General features: G+C 40.0%; 2 protein-coding genes across 4 annotated transcripts in view; one reads left to right on the top strand and one right to left on the bottom strand.

Moving 5' to 3' along the window:
- LOC131677085 (spastin) overlaps nt 1-22891 on the top strand; it is a 49631-nt gene that overhangs the window by 22667 nt on the left and 4073 nt on the right. For all 3 annotated transcript variants that reach the window (XM_058956663.1, XM_058956664.1, XM_058956662.1), the window contains one exon: nt 21767-21937. In XM_058956663.1, coding sequence (XP_058812646.1) covers nt 21767-21937 — 171 coding nt within the window. The remainder of the gene's footprint in view (nt 1-21766; nt 21938-22891) is intronic.
- LOC131677086 (aminoacylase-1B-like) lies at nt 2269-3980 on the bottom strand. The gene is made up of 4 exons (XM_058956665.1): nt 3599-3980; nt 3029-3517; nt 2779-2966; nt 2269-2723 (listed from the first exon to the last, which is right to left on the bottom strand). Exons 1-4 carry the CDS (start codon nt 3705-3707, stop codon nt 2289-2291), a joined length of 1221 nt encoding a protein of 406 aa, XP_058812648.1. The 5' UTR covers nt 3708-3980; the 3' UTR covers nt 2269-2288.

Below are 22891 nucleotides of genomic sequence, written 5' to 3'. Positions count from 1 at the left end.
AAAGTGAATGTCTCAGCTCCTATAAATTTTCAAACGCGGTCTCAAGCGTGAACCTAAAAACTCCCGCACTGGCACGATCATGAATCGGTCACTTCCGGATGTTTCTATCCTTGATATCAGCAGACCAGGTGCATTTTGTTGGATAATTAAAAAAAAGAAAGCTCTCATATCCACTGGACACCACGTTACATGGCGACATGACCGAGGACTCTAGTGATATGGGGTAACTTACTCCCTGTCAGAATGTGAATTGTACACCAAAAACTATCAGAATAAAGGTCCGCGTGACCATCCAAGAACGCACAAAATACAAAATCCAGTCTTGTACACGCGAAGTCACATGAACGCGAGCACACGTGACAAACACGTTAGCATACGAACGCTTAAGCCCTTCGTGATTAACAACGCACACCTACGTTCGCGATCGCGCAAACTTAGTGACATCCCGGTAATAAGGAGAACGTATTAGCACTCACGAAGTTTCAAACGCTGTCTCAAACACGAACCTACAAACGTTCGTTTTCGCGCGCTCATGAATCTGTCACGTCCTGAAACCATTACTATCTGTCCCAAAAACTTAGGTCCACACATTCAGTGGGACCAATCAAAAAATAAAGCAAATATCCACTAGACAACGGTTCCATGGCGACGTCACCGGACACTAGTGATATGGAGGATCTCACACTCTTTTAGCATCTTAACAGTACACCAAAAAATAAAGTATTAGATTCACGGTCCGCGCGCGATTATCCAAGAGCACACGCGAAAATGCGAAAGTCACACTGTTATAGAATGGAATTCATACACGCGAAGTTACATACACGTTAGCACACGCGACATACAAGCGCACACGCGATCGAACACGTTAACGTACAAATGCTCGAGCTCTTCGCGATTATACGCGCGATCGCGAGTCCCTGCGCCCGCACATACCTGAACCATACAATGAATATCACATTCAGAATCACGGCCCGCTACAATTGGCCTAATGCAGTGTTTTAGTGGGCGACATTGCCTGTCTCGTCTGCAAATTGTAGTATGTGATTCTGACGGGGAGCCCTTCCGAGAACCTAGCTCTACAGCTCCAGTAGGACAACTCTCGAAAAAAAAAAATCTCAAACGAATCAAAATTCCGTGGAGAGATTCTATTCATCTGCATGTGCATTGAATGAGCAGCCGCTGGTGCGCTAAGACGATTTCGCTAGATTTTCAGAGCAGCGTGCACTCAGTGCACTAGCGCGACTTCGGGAAGGTTAATAGAGTTTGAAATCCGCTTAAATTGCCATTAGAAATTGCATTGGTCGGAAAACTACATAAAAAAAAGCTCAAGCAGCAGCTCTCTCTCTCTGCCTCTCGGAAATAAATTTATATCATAGTTGCCTTATTAAAAAAAATATTTGTATGTTTCTTGAAATCTCCCCTTTCACGCTTCAAAAATAAAATTGTGCGGCGACACATTTTTCAAAAAATTTTGATATCTGGGTATAAAAATATTTATCCTATTTTCACTACTGAACATTCGTGTGACTGATATCAAATATTTTACATTGTTTCCTTCTGTTTAGAGTACCATTATCTTCCTACTTCCGTTAATGAACTTCACTTCTACAAAGCATACAACTCTTCAATATGATGGTTTCTAAAGACAACTAAAATATCAACAGAATGCTCCGTCACATCCACATTTGAAAATACTTAAAGTTTCCCAGATAAAATTGCTTTGCTTGCCACAAAAGCATTGCATATTTGTACAAATTTTCTGAATCGAACTTGGACGCTCCGTCACTGACGAAACATTCTGTTTCGGCAATGAAATGAATCTGCGCTTGCATTGTCGAGTCTATGTTGCTCGCCTTTTTTTTGCTACTTTTTCCAACTCCCATCAAGCATCTGCATATAATTGTGCAAACAAAGAGAATACCACGCCTATATAGCTTCCATTCACTACGGAGAAAGTGCCTTGGGGGAAAAAACTTGCAAAATACATGTTGTACGGTGCTGTTCTTCATTGGATTGAACATTATACTTGCAACCTAAAGCCATCCTTTTTGTATGGGGAAACTAAGAGAACTACCTGTTCATGTTGTTTTGGTGATGAAATATATCAAAAGCGGAAGTTATGAGAAGCAATATCCAAAAGCCATTGTTTCTGTCGGGAATGAAACCTAATAAAAAATAACAAAACCGTTCATCAAAATGCACAGTGTTACCAATTGTGCAAAATCCGATAAGCAATGATTATGTATATACATAAAATTTTACTGTTATTCTTATGAAATATGCATAAATCAAACATTTGCAATGGCCACCACAATTTCTTTGTAAATATCGATACCCTTCAGGAATGTTTCTGCATGCAAGTATTCATCGTGGTCATGCAGCAAGACCGGTGTTCTGTTCATCGGAGAAAATCCAACCGCTGGAATTCCCAATTCTCGTAGAAATCTTATGTCAGTCGCCCCAGGATTGATTCGGGGGCGTACTTCAAGGTTCATTTTATCCAACGCGCCTTTCAAAGCAACCCAAAACTGATTGGAATCATCAAGTCTGGTCACCTCAGTGACAGGATTCTGCACAGCAAACTCGATACGAATTCCTCCGCCGGATTCGTTGCACCATTTTTCCAATAGAGCATCGAATTGCTTGATACTGATATCATTCGAAACTCGGATGTCGAAACACAGCATAATCTCCGGGGGAACAACATTACATTGAACTCCACCCTGTAAATGTAAAATGGGCATGAAATTTATTTTTGTTTGTAACTATATCACTTACCGCACACATCGTTAGATTCAGCATTGTTACGTCCCCTATCGATAGCTCTGGATTGTTTTCCAATTTTTTCTCCTCCATTGCACGGTAATCCATCATTCTGTCCAATAGTTTGCGTGCCTTCTCACCGGCCGTACCGCTCAATAACAAAGAACCGTGACCCGGAGTGCCAGATATATAAAAGTTTGCTCCTTTAGAAGGAAAATAATAGCTTCCTTAATATTCTGTAGAACATTTCAAACCTTCAACTCACGTCTGATGGCCCGCTCCCCGTAGAACAGTCTAAACACTTCTTCCTCCGTCGCGTACCCTTCGTCGATAGCAAAACCGCAATTGAGTTTCTTGAACCTCTCCGTACGAACAAAGTCCCTCATTCCCAGTTCACCTCCAGTCTCCTCATCCGGAACGAAAGTCACGTGAAGTGTCCTTCTCAGTTTAACCCCTTCGCGTTTCAGTGTCCGAATCACGGCTAAAAATTGAATACCCACACATTTCATATCCTGTGAACCGCGACCGTAAATTCTTCCTTCCTCGTCCATATGGGCCGCAAACGGAGGGTGGGACCACATTTCCGCATAAACAGGTACCACGTCCATGTGAGAGTTCAGAATAATTGACGGAGCCGACGGATCGGTACCCACCCAGGAAATGATGACGACCGGTTTTGCTGGGTTTACTTCAACAACTTCCGCTTCTAGGTCTAACGAAGTTGCCTGTCGACGCAAAAAGTGTACGCACTCATCTTTTTGAATGGTCGTTCGTTTGTTTAATAGAGGTAGATTAGAAAATATAATTAGCTGATTCATTTTGTAGGATATCTTACCGTAGTCAACATCGGGGTGTACGGAAGGAATTCTTAAGTATTCCCGAAATGCTTGAATCTCCTCGTTACTCTCCCAGATTTGATATTGCTGCTTTTGAGAAATATTCATTATCGTTCAGCTGAAGCAAACGAAACAACTTTAAATGAAACCCGATAAGTGAGACTCGTCTTTTTATGAAGAAATTTCTACAATAAAAACACGACGTGCGTAGAAGTGTTCATCATTAAATAGCGCTACGATAATTCACAAGTTATACTTAACATTTGCTTCTTAGCGATCTAATGATGATTTAAAAATAAAGTATAGGGCACGATTTTTAGTTTCGTAATACTCGGTTGGCCATTTGAAGATATAGCTCTAATTTCGGAGCTTATCTTACGGTTTGCTCCTGGTAAATTTATGAGTAATTGGATGCTGGCAGATAAGATTGGAATGTAGATGTCGAGCGTGATAGTACCGGTGGTGAATTTTGTTTTACATTTTCTGTAAAAATTACCGAAGAATATTAAGTATTCCGAGCAAAAGAATGACTATAGGAAACCCCCAGGCTATTATTCCGAATTTAAGCCTATGCATTCCCTCTCCTAGGTTGACGGGTTTGACGGTATTGCAAACATCTTCAAGCATATTTGAGCAGACACCTGCTTTAGGATGGTTATTGCATTGCGCCTCGATAGTGGTGCATCGAGGAGACCGAGAGGGCTTATGGACCTTTTTTATGTTTTGTGTTTTTTCATACTCTACACCAGTCCAAACTAACAGTCAACTAAGAGCCTGTGCACACTAGCGTGGCCGATTGGCGGGTCGCCGTGGATTGACTTTTTCTGTGGGCTGTGTTTGCAGACATTGTTCAACAGCTTAACTGCAGTCTTTGTGAGCACGGCTCGCAGTGGAAGTTATTGTGTGTCGATTTATCGGTCGACCTCGGCAACGTGCACAGGCGCATTAAAAAAAAATAACAGTAGAACCCTATTAGTTGTGTTGTGTTGTAATAATTGTGGTTTTTGGTACTAGTGTACAGTTGTGTGCTAGCCGTGTGTCTATCTGTGTATGTGGGCGTCTGAGTATTTGTGACATGTGGACCAGGGAATGGATGCAGAACTGACTTATATGATGGAATAGTGGGTGATCCTTCTTGGGATTCCTTGGTCATTTTTTACTGGTGTTCAATTCGTGCATTCGATTCGATTCATTCGGATTGGATAAATGAAGGTACGATTGATTTACCGATGCACGTCAATGATCCATTCCCGCCCAGCATAGCATGAGAAACTTCTAACGGTGTTAATTGTCGTTAATGGTAAATATATATCATTTTCTGGCATTTGGACGATTCCAAGTAGTTTTATTGCATGGTACATGTGTTGTTCAATTAATATTCAATAACAGTACTAACTCTACTCTTTATTTTATTTTATTTATTTTCGATCTCATGCGTCATATTCCTCTGATGACTTCTCCGAGATAATTTAACATAAAAGGGCAACATTGCTGTCAACAATGACTATTCGCTGCCATCAGACGTCGCCAGGTTTTAGAAAAATTAAGATGTACTTTCATACTCAATTGAATCAGATAAGTAGGAACGAACAACAAACTGTAACACACATATCTCAACATGCAACACTTCCCATACACACGTAAACATTCACACACGCAAATATACAAATGCTCGACAGGTGACTGGGCCAAGTGCATTCACTCGTAGGATCTATCATTTCGATGATCGCCTCGATTCTACGAAACCAGTGCACAATTAAGCTGACATAAGCTAGTCTCGTCTGGTGAATGCATGTAACCTGGAAGCCCCAGACACGACAGGACGAGACGGACAGATGACGGACTGGACTCGACGGGGCCTAGTTCAGAGTTTTAGGCATTCTTCAATGCACGGCTAGCGACCTCAAAAAAAAAGTATTTAAGCCTATGCATTGATGTTTAAAACGAATTCATAGCTTTTAGAGGGTCATTTTTGTTCCTAAAAAAGATATTTTCAGTGTCCCTCCCCTAGATTAAGGGGTTTGACAGTATTGCAAACATCATTGCATCACGTCTCGATAGCGGTGCATCGAGGACACCGAGAGGGCTTACGCGCTTTTCAATGTTTTGTGTTTTTTCATATTCTGCACTTGCGCATACTAACGCTCAACCACTAGCCTGTGCGCGCTGGTGTGGCCAGCTGACGGATCGACGTGGATTGACTTTTACTGTGGGCCGTGTTTGATGACATTGTTCCACGGTTTAATGGCAGTGTTGGTGGACGGGGCTCATAGTGAGGGTCATTGTGCGTCCTTTTATCGGTCAGCTTCGTTATCGTGCACAGGCTAATTAAACTAATTTAAAAAAAACATCAGTAGAAATCTATTAGTTGTCGTTTTGTAGTAATTGTAGTTTTTGTACTAGTGCACAATTGTTATGTGCTAGTCGTATGCGTATTGTGTATGTGTTCCTCTGAATATTTGTGACAGTTGGGTCAGGGAATGGATGCACAACTGGCGTATACGATAGAATAGTGGCTAGTCCTTTCGGTGTTCAATTTTGCAATCGATTCTATTCATTCGGGAGGTTCTTATTGGGAGTCTTATGGTAGTCAGTTTTATTGACAAATTGAGTTTAAATAAATAATTAGCACACATTAAACTTGGGTAAAACATATTTTTCGACGTTTTCAGCATTTATCAAATTCGTTAATCCCGTTCGTCGCCTCAAAATGATTGAATGGCTCATTTTCAATAAAACGTACAATATATAAACAACATTCGTTGCGTTTATTTTTATCTTCTACTTCGTTAGTCTGTTTCTTTCGTACTTCTATTAGTCTACTTTTTCGTTACTCATTCGGCATGTTATGATTCCTATTATTACTATATTTATAATATACTCTATCTATACTCTATAAATGCGTACGTACACACGCTCGTGGCCTGCACGACACCACAAACCTGGTCACAAACGCAACCATGCAATTGCAATCATCTACACATCTACGCGATTTCGCCAACATTAAGACACCCCGGTAGTTAACGTTAACGTTGTAGTAACTGTAAACTTACAAACGCGGTCTCACCCACCACCCTCGCGATCATGAAACGGTCACGTGTGGAAGTCCAACCTCGGCCCTAGCAATAACGCTCATATTCACTAGACAACACGTTCCATGGCGATGGCGACATGACCAGGAACTCTAGTGATATCGGGAAACGGGCTCTCTTCTACCATCTGTATCATACACTAAAAATTAAGCACCAGATTCAAGGTCTGCGCGCGATCGTTCAAAAATACACGCCACATGATTATAAAATCGAACTTATACACGCGAAGTCACATACACGCGACAAACACGTTAACGTACAAATGCTTGAGCCCTACGCGACCATCCACGGTACCTACATCCGCGACCTCGCAAACATGATAACATTCCGGTGCGGTGATAAGGTGAACGTCTTAGCGCTTATAATTTTTCAAACGCGGTCTCAAGTGTGAATCTAAAAAATCCGCACTCGCACGGTCATGAATTGGTCACTTCCGGAAGTCTGTATCCTTAGTATCAGTAGACCAGGTCCATGCTTTCAATTGGACCAATTAAAAAATGAAAGCTCCACTGGACAACAAGTTCCATGGCGACATGACCGGTAACTAAGGTGATATGGGGTAACTCATTCCCTGTTTGAATGTGAATTGTACATAAAAAACTAAATATCAGAATGATATGGACATGGTTACAAAATTGAATTTATGCACGCGAAATCATATGCATGCGAGCACATGCGACAAACACGTTAATATACGAACGCTTAAGCCCTTTGCGATCAACAACGCACACCTACGCCCGCGATCGCGCAAACTTGATAACACCCCGGTAAAATGGTGAATGTTTTAGCTCTTGCGGAGTCTCAAACGCGAACCTACAAACGTCCGTGTTCGTGCGATCATGAATCGGTCATGTCCGGAAATCATTACTTTCCGTCCTAGTAACTTAGGCCCATATATTAAGTTGGACCAATAAAAAAATAAAGTTCATATCCACTAGAAAACACCTTCCATGGCGACATGACCGAGAACTCTAGTGATATGAAAGAACTCACTTTCTTCTAGCATCTGAGCCGTACACCGAAAATTAGGTATCAAATTCACGGTCCGCGCGCGATCATCCAAGAACACACGCGAAATTAGCATACGCGACATACAAATGCACATGCTGTTGAGCACACTAACGTACAAATGCTCGAAGTCCTTCGCGATGATACACACGATCACGAAGTCTCTACGCCCGCACATATCTGAACCGTACAATGAAAATCATATTCAGAATCACGGCCCGCTGCAATTGGCCTTAAGCAGTGTTTTAGTGTGCGACATTGCCTACATATACATGCAATTGTAGTGTGTGATTCTGACGGGGGGGAGTGTGGTCTTTCCGAGAACCTAGCTCTACAGCTCCAGTAGGAAAAACATAAAAAATAAAGATATTTTCAGTGTCTAGCTGGCGCTCAGTGGGACGAATTAGGACAAAAGGTGGACTAAAGCAGGAGGTCGACTCATTTTTGAAGATGCAATTCCCTGATTTTTTCCAGGCCTTTTTATATTTTTTCAAGCTTTTCAAAAGCACCAATTAAAATATTGCCTTCTATAAATCGTATTGCATTTAGATTTTTGTAAAATTTTATCAATTTCCTGATGAGACCATCTTCTCTTTCCCATAGTTTGATATTCCGCCTATCAGTTTTAAAGAACCTTTGACAGACAGTTGCTTTAAGATTTTTCACTCTGAATAATAAACAATAATAATAGTGTTAGTGTAGTAATAATTGTAGTTCTTAGTACTAGTGTATAATTGTTGTTAGTCGTATGTTGTTCGTCTGAGTATTTGTGACAGCTGGGTCAGGGAATGGATTTAGAGCTGGCGTATATGATAGAAAAGTGACTTCTTGAGGTCTCATGAAGGTCTGACACTTGCTTTGTACTACTTTTGCCTTCCTAAACGGTGGTGAACATTTCAACACTCCAGAGCTTCACTCTGTCCGAAAACGTCGGGCCATCGGAAGCTAAAACTTCATAAAATCGCACTCCTGATTCTTTCTTCGAAATCATCCAGTGCAGTACTCTGCGTCACCCTATCGAGTTTGAACCGCTCATATGGTAGTCGGTCTTTGCCAGTATTGCTAATCTTCCATCCATTCTTCTTCTGGGCTGGATAAAGAGCCCTTGTTGCATTTATTATATTTATTACGCATAATAAACATGTCGTTTGAAATTTGGCATTTAACCCAATTATGGAAACGTGTCTGATAGGGAGAGTTGAGATGCCAACATTTCGCCGTGAATTTCTTCACATTCATTTATGTTTATGTTTATTACCTTCACCAACAGGCCCCTTGGCCCCAATGGTGGTTGCTTAAACTAATTACATTTTAAAATTGACAACATTTTCACTTTTATCGCATTCCGCGTCCTGTTGAAGTCAAAGGCCGTCGCCACACTGTTAAAAATTCGTTGGAGTCCGGTAACAGCGCTCTGGCAACCATAGTTGGTTCTCCTGAACGGAACTCGCAGAAGGGAGTTATTGCGTAGAGCTCGAACGCTGGCTTGAAGATCCAGACGTCCGAGGATTGTAGGGCAATCCACTCTGGCAGAGAGTAAGTCCGAGACGAACAGGGCTCGAGAGCAGTCCCTCCGAATGCTGAGTGTATCGAGGTGTATCAGCTGGCAACGGTTTTCATAGCTCGGCAGCTGAAATCTGTTTCGCCATGGGAGATGACGAAGGGCGAAGCGTATGAACCTGCGTTGGACAGCCTCGATTCCCTCAATCCCGTTCTGGTAGTACGGATTCCAAACAGCTGAACAATATTCTAACGTTGAGCGGACCAACGCGCAGTGAAGCGATACATAGACGCTATCACACGCGACATACACACGCCCACACGATCGAACACGTCAACGTATAAACGCTCGAGCTCTTCGCGATGATACACAAAGTATCATATGCATTTCCATCAGTTTTGAGTTAACCTCAGGGATAGGTCTTATTTTTATTGTAGATTGTACTATCAATTAAGGTACTGAAAATTATTGATTTATTCTAAAAATGTACGAAAAACATCATCTAATGTCAGTCCAATATGAAACGAACGCACATACCAGTCCCATATGCATTTTGGATTAAAGCTGTAGACAATATTTATCTGTTTGTCCTGTGATTTTTTTTACTTTCCTGATCAAATGCACATCAATGAAACGAATTTGGGGAGTGGTAGGGCATAGTGTAGTTGTCGTACGCAGTTCACCTGGATATAAAATAAAACAAAAATCTTATGGACGCATTTTCTCTATATGATGATTTATCATAAGGGACTGTTATGCGAGTACCGGCAGAGTAGGACAACACAAAAAAATCCCTAAAAACATTATTTCGTTATTATTTTCTATCCTGCTTACACCTTCTGGTACAGCCCACTAAACTCTTACGTGCGCCATAAAAATCGTTTCCCGCGGCCAAAACCAGATGGTCTTTTTGTCAGTCCTGAAAGAAAATTTACACCAATCAATATTCTATCCACCATAATCGAGCTTTGAACAAACTTCGAAACAGATGGCTTCACGTGTTCAAATTCACAGTACAGGTTGATATGAGAAAATACGAAATCGTTGCTGCGCCGCGGCACACTGCGGATATCGAAAAAAGCTGGTACTGCCGCCGGAGGAAAAGGAAAAATCGACGTAAGAATCGCACTTTATTCCTCCAGCCACGCTTGGGGTGTGCCGTCTTTTCTTCCGTTTAGTAGCATTTCGTGTTTTGGGTCAAGAGTATAACGTGGCGAGTGGAAAATGATGATGTTGACGATGGGGTTTTTCACCTTTTCACTACAAGCTTATAGTTTGTTTGCATAAACTTTGCACGTTTTCAGCCATTGCATGTATCAATCATTAGACCCATTTCTTTTGATTTTCAGCAGAAAGGGAGATGTCTTGTGGTTTTCGAGCAAACTATTATTTACTTTAATATACCACTATGTTGTGGCGTGTGTCCTGTAGCATTTTTTTGTTGTTACCATGATGTATGTATGGTAAATATTATCTATAAATTAGTCAAACTACCAATGTTTGAGTATAAAATGAGAATGCGAGGGAGAATGTGAAATAGGATTGTAGTTATCCTGCAGATTTCTAGTGCTGCATATTATCTGCAATTAAATATGAACAACTAATATTTCTGTATCTTGGTACTGTATAAAAATCTTCATACCTTTGTGTGAAAGCATTCGGTTATATGGGAACAATTACATACTATTAGTAGCCAAGACATTAGACTTAAAAGCATTGTGACGATGCCTCGTTCCGACACGAACTAGAGCTCTAGGACAAATGCATTTCTTTAATCAGTGCCTTTTGCTAGTTGCTTTCAAACCACACAGTCGTCGCCACTATAAAGCACAGGCTGCTAATATTCTCTGGTGCTTTTAGGGTGACATGTCCTGGTTTTAACTGACTGTCCTGGTGTTCTGGGACGTCAAAGAAAATGCTTGCTTTGTCTCGGTTTTTCTCCTTCCAACCATTTTTTACGATATGCTACATAATAGAGAGTGTGGATTGTTGGGATCAATTTGTTGCTATATGCATAAACCAATCTGCCGCTTTTGATAAAGTGAACTACGATGTAACAATCGCTACAATGTAGATATTTCGAGTTAATAATAATTTTTGTAGTTGTTTTGATCCTTCCTCATGGATCGAGAGATAGAGATTGCCAGGTATCCACATTTATACACGTTCACATATTTTCCATGAAACCATTCTTAATTCTTCCGTGGGCTTTGCACATCCTGGTGTCGTCATTGTTATCATGCTATAAGGTAAATCTAAACAAACATGTCAAAAAGCCCTAAGTGCAAATGAGAGTCTCGTATTGTTTACTTTCTTTTCCCCACAATGTACAATGCGCAAAGATTTTCTCGCAAATAATTGTTGGAATAGTCTTAAAGGTGTGTCGACCTCGCTTAATCTGTTTTAGTATGAATATTAGTATATTTTTCATCTTAATTCTTGCAATCAATAAATATCAAAATTCATCGCAACAGTTTGATAATATTTCATATAGTAACAACAGCAACGTTCACATCTTATGCATCACTCAACCTAAACCAAATCCTTAGAAACCCGTTTGCCTGTTGACACAGCAACAAGGTCCGATGGTGTGCTAGATTAGTTTTATTTGGTGGCCTGCCGTCAAAACGATTATATGGCATGAGCCAACAAGAACATCAGACGAAACTAGGCGTAAAATAATCATTCCTATGTAGTATCACAAGAGATAAACGAGACTCTCTGGCGTCTCCCCAAGTTTCTAACTCGTTAGTGTAGGGTGCTGAATCCATTTTCAACCGATTTCTATTGTAATCCCCTCACACATTTGTACCCGTTGATTTGTTTTCAGCGTGTGCTATCTCCGTTCATCACATTTAACTCAAATAATACGGTGAACTACGACTATTTAACATTTTTCATGGCATTAATGAAGAGTATAGTGTGACATTTTCCCTAATAGGATCAAAATAGGCAAATCACTCTTTATAGCAGAGAAGTAGGAGAATCAGAACAACGTGGAGTAATGGTACAAAATAAAATCGTACTAGCAACTGAAGTCGTTGTTGCGAATGTTTCCAATGCTAGGCAGTGTTTTTCATCTAGACCTAAGTAAGACATACCAATACGCTTTTGTGGCATTTAATTTTCGAGGGCTAGATATCATCGCTAATTTCAAAAAACGGTACATTTTAATTAAGTTACTTCTACTTATAATGAGAAGCTTAACAACAGAACAACATTCATAGTATCACCTTTGCTTTAATTAGCCTTATTCTGCATTACGGTGGAATTGATTCTTTGAATGAGTCTGGTTCCAACGAATCCAATTTCTGGGGGTGGGCGTAGCGTAGTTGGTAAATCGATTGCCTTGTACGCAGCGCACCTGGGTTCGAGTCCCAAACCCGCACATAGGGTTAGAAAATTTTCATAAGAGATTTTTCTAACCCGAAGAGGCGAATGACCTTAAGGTTAAAACCTCTATAATCTAAATAAAAAAAATCCAATTTCTGTTTGATTCCGGATTGATTTTGTTGATATTATTGAGAATGTAAATCACATTCGATCGAAAAAGTGACCAGTCGTAATACATTATGTGTCTAATTTGACATTAGCCGTTAACTAGAAGGCGATATTTATCTCGACGTTGCTTTATTTACACTTGCACTGATGCGTACCATTAAAAAACCCTCGGCATGATACATGAGAAAAACCAAATATAAATCTGTAAATTTTGATTTTAAATTTATCAGTTGCTCACCGATTCAACCAAATCAGCAAGGTAAACTGATATGCATGATTGGTAAAGAAGTATACAAAAAATGGTAGCAATTTAACCAATCAACAGAAAAATTCTCAATTCAGCAAAAAATGATGGAGAAGATTCAGCATCTTTCAATCCGACTTATTAATTGACAACAGGAACCCGAATCTACATTTTAATTATATTTAGAAGCATTAAAAAACAAACTAATCCAAAATAGAAAACTCAAAATTGTGAATTGATTCTTTTCGACTGTGGAAATTGTAAGAACGGGAAATGTTTTCGGCAGTGCAGTCACGTAAGAATTTGCCTCGATTCTAACTTATCTTCGCCGACGTTTCGATCCGTGGTTGGGATCTTCTTCAGGGCCTAATTTATTGCGGAAAGTAACTGTTGTATTACATGTATTACACAAATAAACATAAAAACATAATGTTCGTGAAGTGCTACTCACTGAATATTGTCGAGTCCACAACCCCCTTAACAGAACAAACAAAAGGACGGCGTCGGTTGAGTGGTAAGCGTGACCGCTTAGGATCAATCGACCCCGGCTGGTGTTGAGATTTTGCTGAGGTAAAAAAAGTCTGTGGCCACGCCTCCCTTCGGAAGGGAAATAAAACCGTTGGTCCCCGGTCCATGAGTTGATAGGTCGATATCTAGTCCATATAGTGGAGTCACTTCTCTTTTTTGGCCTCGTAGCGGATATAGGCCGACGGAAAATAACTAGAACATGAAGAGCGAACAAAAAGTGGTATTCAAGTTTTACGAATTGGTCCTACTGGGGACGGGCATAGTGTGTAGTTGGCAAATCGATTGCCTTGTACGCAACTCACTTGAATTCGATTCCCAATAGGGCATTGGAAGTTTTTTTTGTTTCATTTCTCAATGTCCCCCTCCTTTCATATTGTGACAAATGTCAATGTAAGCTCAGATGCCAAATTTCACATCATTTAGACAATTTTATGCCTCCGCCTTCGTTTGATGTTTTTAACTAGAACTTGTGAAGTAGTATCCGGAAAATTACAGTTTATACCTTTTTTTAAAGGAAACATTTGAATGGAGATATTTTAGTTTCTCGAAAAATTGAGGATTTGAAGCATTTTGTCACCAAAACCCTTTATTTTTAATAACTTTTCTGCTCCATTCTGCAAACCATACATATGTAACCTTTTTTTTAATTTGAGAAAATCTCAGGAATCGAACGGAACCATTGTGACATTTGTGTGAATACGAGAAGTTGGGGTTATAGTGCATTTTGACATTCATATCAAATTGTGCCATTTTCTCGTGCAAATATCTATTTTTCTTCAATCAATTTCCATAAAATGTACCTTGTTGAACATGTAAAATTCTCAGAAATAATATAGAAATTGATTCCTTGTCGGTTAAATTCAGAAACATTAGATTTTTTGACATTTTGTCTCAATTCTACATTTTTATCATTAAATTGTACGTATGAATTCCATTTAACATTAAATTATTATTGTATTTGCTACTTCTTGTATAAAATACGCTTACGGATTCCATGGAGAAAGTTTCATTTCTGGAAAAATACGTGAAATTGGGGTATTTGGACAATTAACGAAAAAAGCGGTTTTTAGACCAAATGGCAAAAAATCTGATGTCTCTAAATTTTAACTGTATCGAACCTATTTTTGTTTTCTTCCTGAGAATTTTCAACGTTCAGGAGAATTAATTAAAGCATAAAACGAGAACATAATCAATTTCACTATGAAACACAAAAGGTTCTATAACCCCAACTTTTCGTATTTGGAAAAAGGTCACAAAGGTTCCGTTTGATTTCTGAGATATTTCCACATTGGAAAAAAGTGCAAAATACGCATGATTTGCAAAACAGAGCAGAAAAATGATTAAAAATAAGGAATTTTGGAGACCCCACCCCACTTTTCCATATTTTTCGAGGAATGGAAATGTCTCCATTCAAACTCTAAGGTTATTTTCTTTAAAAAAGGCGTGAATTGCTATTTTCCGACAGTTACTTCAAAAGTTATAGCATTTAGTATATTTTTGCTCCATATTTCCACATAATGCCAATGCCCTCGGCATGATACTGTACCTTGATGTGGTCCGGGGGCTTTTCCACCAAAGCAGTATTACAGAAACTTGGGATACGATTTTTTCTTTTTAGTTAAGCTACATTGTGATCAATTTACTTAACTACTTATTACTTATACTTACTGATCAATGTACTTAACTTGGCGACCTATTATCCACTGCCATGGTCAAATAATATAAAATGTGCGTTTAGGGCCCAATTCCCTCTGGAGGCACCCTTCTTTTATTGCTATGTTTTAAATTCGATCCATGCTAACACTCACTAACACAAATTGATTATTCTCTCATATACACTCAGAATCTCTCAATTCAAACGTACAAACGTGGCCTTCGCGATAACACAAACGTGGTCACAAATGCGAACGCCTGCGATCTCAACAACATTCAAACACCCCGGTAATTAAGTGAACGTTTGCATCCAAAAATTTACTAACGCGATCTCAAGCATCAACCCACCGCTCGCGCAATCATGAATCGATCACGTCGGGAAGTCCCTGTCCTTGATCCTAGCAGCCCAAACTCATACCTGCAGTTGGACGTCCACGGGCGATCATTGAAGAACACGCGAACATGCGAATAGCCACACGCTTATAAAAATAATGTGTCCGCGCTAAATTACATATACACTAGCACACGCGACGAAAACGTCAACATACAATCGCTCGAGTCCTTCGCGATCATCCACGCACAACCACACCCACGATCTCGCAAACAGGATAACACCCCGGTGATTAAAAGAACGGTTTAGAACTTATAATGTCACAAACGCGGTCCCAAGAGTCAACCTCCAAATGCCCGTGTTAGCGCGATCATGAGTCGATTTCGTCCGAAACCCCCTATTCTCGGCCCTAGAAGCATAAGTTCATTGCCTTTAGGTGGACCAATCAAAAAGGTGATGCTCATATCCACTAAACTACACGTTCCATGGCGACAGAAAAATCGAATTTATACACACGAAGTCACATACACGCAACAAACACACAAATGCTTGAGCCCTTCGCGATCATCCACGCAATCTACACCCGCGCTCTCGCAGACATGATAACATCCCGGTGATAATATGAACGTCTCAGCACTTAAACATTCAAACGCAGTCTCAAGCGTGAACCTACTGTCCTCCGCGATCATGAATCGGTTACGTTCGGAATTCTTTATCCTCGATTCCAGCAGTCTAGGTCCATGCCTTCAATTGAATCAACTAAAAAGAAAGCTCTCATATCCATTGGACAACACTTTCCATGGCGACATGACCGGGAACTCTGGTGATATGGAGTAACTCACTCCCTGTTAGAATGTGATCCGTAAACCGAAAACTCAATATCTGAATGACGGTCCGCGTGGCCATCCAAGAACATACGCGAATATGTAAGCTTTAGTTTCACTTGGTTACAACATCGAATTTATACACGCGAAGTCACATACACGCGACAAGCACGTCAACATACGAAGGCTTCAGCCCTTTGCGATCATCTACGCACACCTACGCCCACGATCGCGCAAACTTAACACTCAGGTAATAATGTGAACGTTTTAGTACTTACGAAGTTACAAACGCGAACCCACAAATGCGCACGATCATGAATCGGTCACGTCCGGAAATCTTTACCCTCCATTCTAGCAACCTAGGTCCATGCATTCAGTTATACCAATCAAAAATATAGCTCATATCCAGTAGATAACACGGCGACATGACTGGGAACTCTAGTGATATGGAAGAACTCACTTTCTTCTAGAATCTGAGCCGTACACGAAAAATTAAGTATCAGATTCACGGTCCACGCGCGATCATAGTGTTTTAGAATTCGCGAATATGCGAAAGGCAAACGGTTGCACTGAGTGCACGCTGCTCTGAAAATCTAGCGAATTTGACTTAGGGCACCTTAGGGATGTTCGTTCAGTGAGCCATTTGCGGACTTCCGGAGTGTTTATATCGAATTTATACACGCGAAGTTACATACACGTTAGCACACGCGACACACAATCGGACACGTTAACGTACAAATGCTCGAGCCCTTCGCGATGATACACGCGAAATCCCTACGCCCGCACATACCTGAACCGTACAATAATTAACACATTCAGAATCAAGGCCCGCAACAATTGGCCTAAACCAGTGTTTTAGTGGGCGCCATAACCTGTCTCGTCTGCAATTGTAGTGTGTGATTCTGACGGGGATCCCTTCTGAGACCCTAGATCTACAGCTCCAGTTGGACAGCACTCGAAAAAAAATCCACGTAGCACCAATGCACAGTGGTCCAGAATGTAAATTTAACAGGAATTTTAACTTTTTACAAATGACATAGCCGTATAACAATTTTACGAAAGCTGTTGTTCTTTGCAAGGGCCTACTTTTCGTTTAAACAGAAGCTTAGAGTGGTTCTAATTTTAGCAAGATTTAAAATTGAACTTTTTAACTTTTTAATAAGTGATATTGGTATTCCAAAGAACCCCGATTTTGGCGAAAAGTGCTCCTAACATTCCAACGATTATAGGTAGATATGTGATGCCACGAAACAAATGATTCGCCTTAAAACAATCTCAAAGTTGTCTGAAGACTGCCTCAGTTTTAAATCAATACTGTAAAAGTTATTAGAATAAAATAGTTTTTCTAAGAAACGCCCTATCCTTTGATTTTAAATTTGCTGTAAAATGAAAAGTATGACAGAACGTAAGACATGTAAGCTCTGTCATACTTTTCATTTTACAGCAAACTTTTCTAAAATTTGTCGTTCTACAACTTCCCTGAAGGTCAGCGTCCAAATCTCGCGTGTTTTTTGAGAAGGGCGGATAAGCATGCTGTCAATATTCACTTCGAGAGAAAATTCCGGACAAACCGTAACTCTTCGAGAATGAATGTTAACATTTTATGACAGAGAAAAGTTTTCTCTTTCGTCTGTTGCTGTGATTTAAAATCGGCGATTAATGGTTTGTCCAGAATTTCATCTCAAAGCGAATTTTGACAGTATACTTATTAGGGTGGCACGAGGATGTATGAAAAAAAATTAATACCACAGAACCAAGCTAGAAAAATTCGTAATTGTTCAACGAACTCCTACGCTAAATTTGAATCAAATCTGTTGAAGCATGTTTTAGCACAAATGATTCTAAGTTTCTATGGAGTTTACTATGAGAAAATAATACATTTTCAATAAATTCATAAATATGCCGCCTGGTGCCCCTGGAAAATATATTTTATGCTGCATTCTACAGATTCAGCCAAGTAGAGCAACTTCTTCTAGAGACAGATCATAGCTATAACAACTGGTTCATGAGTTATTGCAAATACAAACTTTCGTTGCCCTGAAAGTTATGAAAATAGAGCTGTCTCTGGCTACCCGGCGAGCTGAAACTTCAATCATGTAAACCTTGACGTATTTTTTGTGGTCACCAGTTATACCATTGGGGTAAAGCGGAAATATAGTCCAGATGGTATCGTTCGGAACATGCAATCCAAAGGACTTGGGATCGAATTGTAACAGAATTATTTTTATGTATTTTTTGTGTACAATAATATACGTTGAGCAAATTGGGGGGGAAGGGGAGGAGTTGCTTCTCTAATCTTCCGGTCATCACATCGCATGCTTTGGTATTGTTAGTATGAATAACAAACATGAAGATGTGACACAAGGCGCCAACAGCGCACTAAAATCCTGTCAATCCTATTTTTCATTGGATTGTCTGCTCTAAATATATCACCAGGGGACCATTCATAAATGATGTTGGATATTGACAATAGGGGAAGAGCGTCACGTAACGAGATAAAAACTAAAAATGAATTTTAGACGTATCAGCGGATCAGGGATAAAAAAAACGAACAACATTGCTTATGAATGGCCCCCACACAAAGAATATTCCATAACGAATATCACGTAACATCGGTGACAGAGCATTGGGATCAAGGCCAAGTCCCCCCTGGGTCGTGCAAAACTGAGAAGCAACATCAATTTAGGCACAGATAGCAGACGTCCATTTATTTTCATTTTGTTTTGTTTTGTCTTTTCATTTGTTTCTCCTGCTATGATGTCTAAATCGATCGAGCGTGACGACCAAGGAAACCGAAAGCCAGTGGCCCAAACAGACCAGGAACAGGAGGGAGGACTACGAACAAGGGAACGGACAACAGTGGAGAAATCGTTTACCTATTTATTATAACTACGATACTAATCACAATTATTTTGCTTTTCTTGTTTCGTTTCAGCAAACCAAAATCTAAACGGACTAGCACATACGAACAGTTAGGCTTTGTAGGTTCTCATCTTGACAGAGTCTAGATGGGCGGATGAACGTCTGCCAGAGGGTGGGCTGAGAAATGACAATGACACTGTACGAGATGGTGCTGGGCCTGTGGCCTTCGACTGGCATGGTCCATTCTCATTGATTCGGAAGTCTTCTTGGCTGGTTGGTAGATATGTGCTTCTACTTGCAAGTTGATCAATTCGCTTGGGTGGGGGACATGTAGATCCTACTAGTTGTCGACTCTTTTGATCGTGAGTATGAGGCTAGTTCAGGAAAGGAGTGCAGGACTGGCACCTAAGAGATAGTTAATTATTCAGGATTTGTTCTTATGATTATTAAACTCGATCAAGCACACCGGCTCTCAGAAATGATAAGCAACCCTTTCGGGTCGGTGTGGTCTGTTCGAGTCGAACCAGGCGGACATTCGTTTCGAGCAAACTTTATGTGGATAAATATTGCTTACGCCTTTATTGGCAGATTCTTTTTAACGAAATCCTAAAATACCTTCACTGGTATAGCTACTCAGGATAATAATAATAGAAAAATTCAGGGTTCGCCTGGTCCATAATGTAATGAATATGTATATTAACTAGAACAGGGATAATCGAGTTATGTTATAAGATAGAGAAGAAACAGCACAGTTGAAGGAAAAGTATTCGCGAGTAAGGACTAATACTGCTAGTATGTTTACCGTTTCAATTAATAGTCGATTGATCTGCTTCGGACCTAGGAGACAAAAAGGAGATTAGGAAGAGACAGAAGCGGATTCAATGCGAAATTTGCCAATATGACGTTGACCCCAAGGCGATGGTAGGATGATTTTCCATAGGATGACAGACTAGATGACACGACGTTACACGCTCTGAACTTGCGCCAAATAGTTTGTATTCGATTGATCCGCTTCTGACCTAGGGGACCCATGAGGAGATCAGGAAGAAAATAGAAGCGGAATCAATGCGAAGTTTTAATTGAATCACTGACGACTTAGCACGCGTTGTTAGGAGCAGGATACATTGGACCAGACAAAATAGAGAACTTGACGTTACACACTTCGAGACAAACAGGCGCAAAATTTAGTCCTCCTCCCGAGGACCGGTGTTTATTTGGCGGACAGTCGCTAATCCTTCCGATTTTGCAAATTTTGTCTCGCGGGACGGACCGAGATCCCTCAAGCTATAAGCTGCAGTCCTATCAGCCCGTTTAAAAAAAAAAAAATAATAATATACGTTGAGCAAATTAAAATTGAAACGAGACTGAAGCAGGCAAGATTCCCGTTATTTTGAAGCTCAATTGATGTTCATCACATCCATGTGGAGCTGGACCTGCTATGGAGTGCCCCGTAAACTGAAGGTAGATTAATGGAGTATGTCGGGCAATATCTGTCACTATACGCCAGCAAGAGTGTCTCCAGCCATGAAGCACAATTTGATTTTAACCAAAACTTTTGGACGAATCATCCAGGGATTAAGATTGGAGTGGCATCGTGAATATAACGTTAGAATATAAATTTGCTGAAATAAAATAACACGTCAGAAATAACGGGTATTATATCACTTATTACTTTATTGGAAACTAACAATTCTACATAATAACGTTCCCGCTTTACAGGCAGCAAAAAAAAAAAAAATATTAATAATTTAGAACCGAACTCGTGTCCTTCAGGTTGTCTATTTATGACGCTCGCATCTGAACTATAAGACCGCCTATGTTGATAGCTGCCTAATTCGGTTTATTGCTAGCATATCACGGTTAACTTGATTGAAGTATCAGCCAGAGTATCCAGATAAATTCAATTTTCACCAACGATGTAGACACTTAAGCGTTGTATAAAGAATAACTTTCGAACCAGAAGTCGCATCCTATTACACTCTTCGGGGAAGTTGTACACGGTACTCGTGTCTACCGAAATCAGCATAGCATATATTTTTAGAATACATAGGAGTGTGTCTATGAAATATTAAATAATGTGGATCGTTTATCCGTGTTAAATCACATACAAACTTTAAACCATTTGTGCTAAAATATAGTGCAACCAAATCAACATTTTGCATGGTTGAATGAGGTCGTATGGCAAGTATTTTTAGATCGGTTCTACTGAATTCTAAAATTTGTGCCACCCTAATACTTATTGGCCCTCCTCAGAAAACACGCGAGAAATGATGCGATATTTGGCACATGAGCTTACTTTGACATTTGTCACAATATGAAAGGGGGGGAGGGGGGGTGTACTCTGAGAATTCAAAAAAGAGTGCAATGACCTAACCCCAACCCCGCACACTTTTTTTAACCCTCCGGCACTCGCGCGAACGGCTCCCCGAATGAGCAGCCGCTGTTGCTGAAAGAAGATTTCGCTAGATTTTCGGAAAGTGTTGCACAAAATACAACGGCGCTCGAAAAAAAGTGCGAGTGACCCTAAAAAGCTAAGCTTAAAACCTCGATAATCGCAATAAGAAAACTCGCCCTGTTGAAGTGTAGATCTTTCTCATAACATAATGTTTATTTTCATTTTCAGGACAAAAAGAACTCGCCATTGAGTTGTACCGGAAAGGAATTCTCGAACTGGAGCGTGGAATTGCCGTAGAATGTTGGGGAGGCCGAGGTGAAGTTTGGGAGCGAGCTCAACGGTTGCACGACAAGATGCAAACGAATCTTTCCATGGCCCGGGACAGGCTGCACTTCCTAGGTTCGTATACTACTACTGGCTAGATTAACATACATAGATAAGCGTCATGTGAGGTTTATAGAAATAAATAATTCCATGTTTATACTAGCATGTTTTGACCTTTCTACGGAATGAAACATGAAAATTTCACCAATTCGATTATAAATTCAACATTGATATCTGCAGCTTACAAGCAATACAACTAGCTATGGTTATCAAATGTTCCACGTGCATATGCCACCGAATGTTTGCTATAATATGCTCCATACGTGCTTGAGGAAGTTATTTTTTTGAAGCGGCCAATAATCGATTATAGACAGTTTGCACCTTGTTTGTGTTTTCAGCCTTAATCGTTTACTTTGCATGGCAAGAACATGTCGCGTACTTTTATCTATCTGTATTTCAGTCTTTATATTATGGAGAAACGAGGTCACAGAAAACTAATGGAGCATGTCGGTGTTAATGTAATTACGTGTCATTCACATTCAGTTACTTTTCATAATCCATAACACTTCACTAATAGTTGACATAATCTTTTACCATCAGCCACTTAATTTTTGTTTTCAAAAATACGCGTCAAACCCTTTTTGATTTTATAGAATTATTTCTTTCACGTAATTTTAGCACTACTCAAATGACCCAATTATTTTATTTAGAAATTTCGGAGATATGAAGTGTTTTCAATTAAAGTTCGTTTCGAATTTCATTTTAACAACTTTTATTTCCGGTGTAGGTAATGTTCAAGACAAATGCAAAATCAGTACAATGGCACTGTTTTGCCAAAGTTGCTCTTTGACTATAATACTTCACAGCGAAGTAATTTGCATGAATGAATATGTTTAAATACATACCAACATCTTTTTTCTGTAAATCGCTACAGGCTAGTGGGAGTTAGGATGGTTAACACACACACAATGCTTTACAGCGAAGTTTTATCTCATTTCTGATGCTAGCTCGAATTTTTCGGGGAGAAGG

This window comes from Topomyia yanbarensis, chromosome 1, assembly GCF_030247195.1.
Source record: "Topomyia yanbarensis strain Yona2022 chromosome 1, ASM3024719v1, whole genome shotgun sequence".
In the NCBI taxonomy this organism is placed as follows: domain Eukaryota; kingdom Metazoa; phylum Arthropoda; class Insecta; order Diptera; family Culicidae; genus Topomyia; species Topomyia yanbarensis.
The sequence above is the reverse complement of the archived record's forward strand: the minus strand, read 5'-3'. Positions and strand labels throughout refer to the sequence as shown.

Bases quoted from the DNA above. Each gene is read 5' to 3' on its own strand.
- LOC131677086 (XM_058956665.1), bottom strand. From the start codon at position 3,707: ATGAATATTTCTCAAAAGCAGCAATATCAAATCTGGGAGAGTAACGAG. The intron at 3,518-3,598 runs GTAAGATATCCT...CCATTCAAAAAG, and splicing joins ACACCCCGATGTTGACTACG to ATGAGTGCGTACACTTTTTG. The intron at 2,967-3,028 runs GTGAGTTGAAGG...TTCCTTCTAAAG, and splicing joins CGGGGAGCGGGCCATCAGAC to GAGCAAACTTTTATATATCT.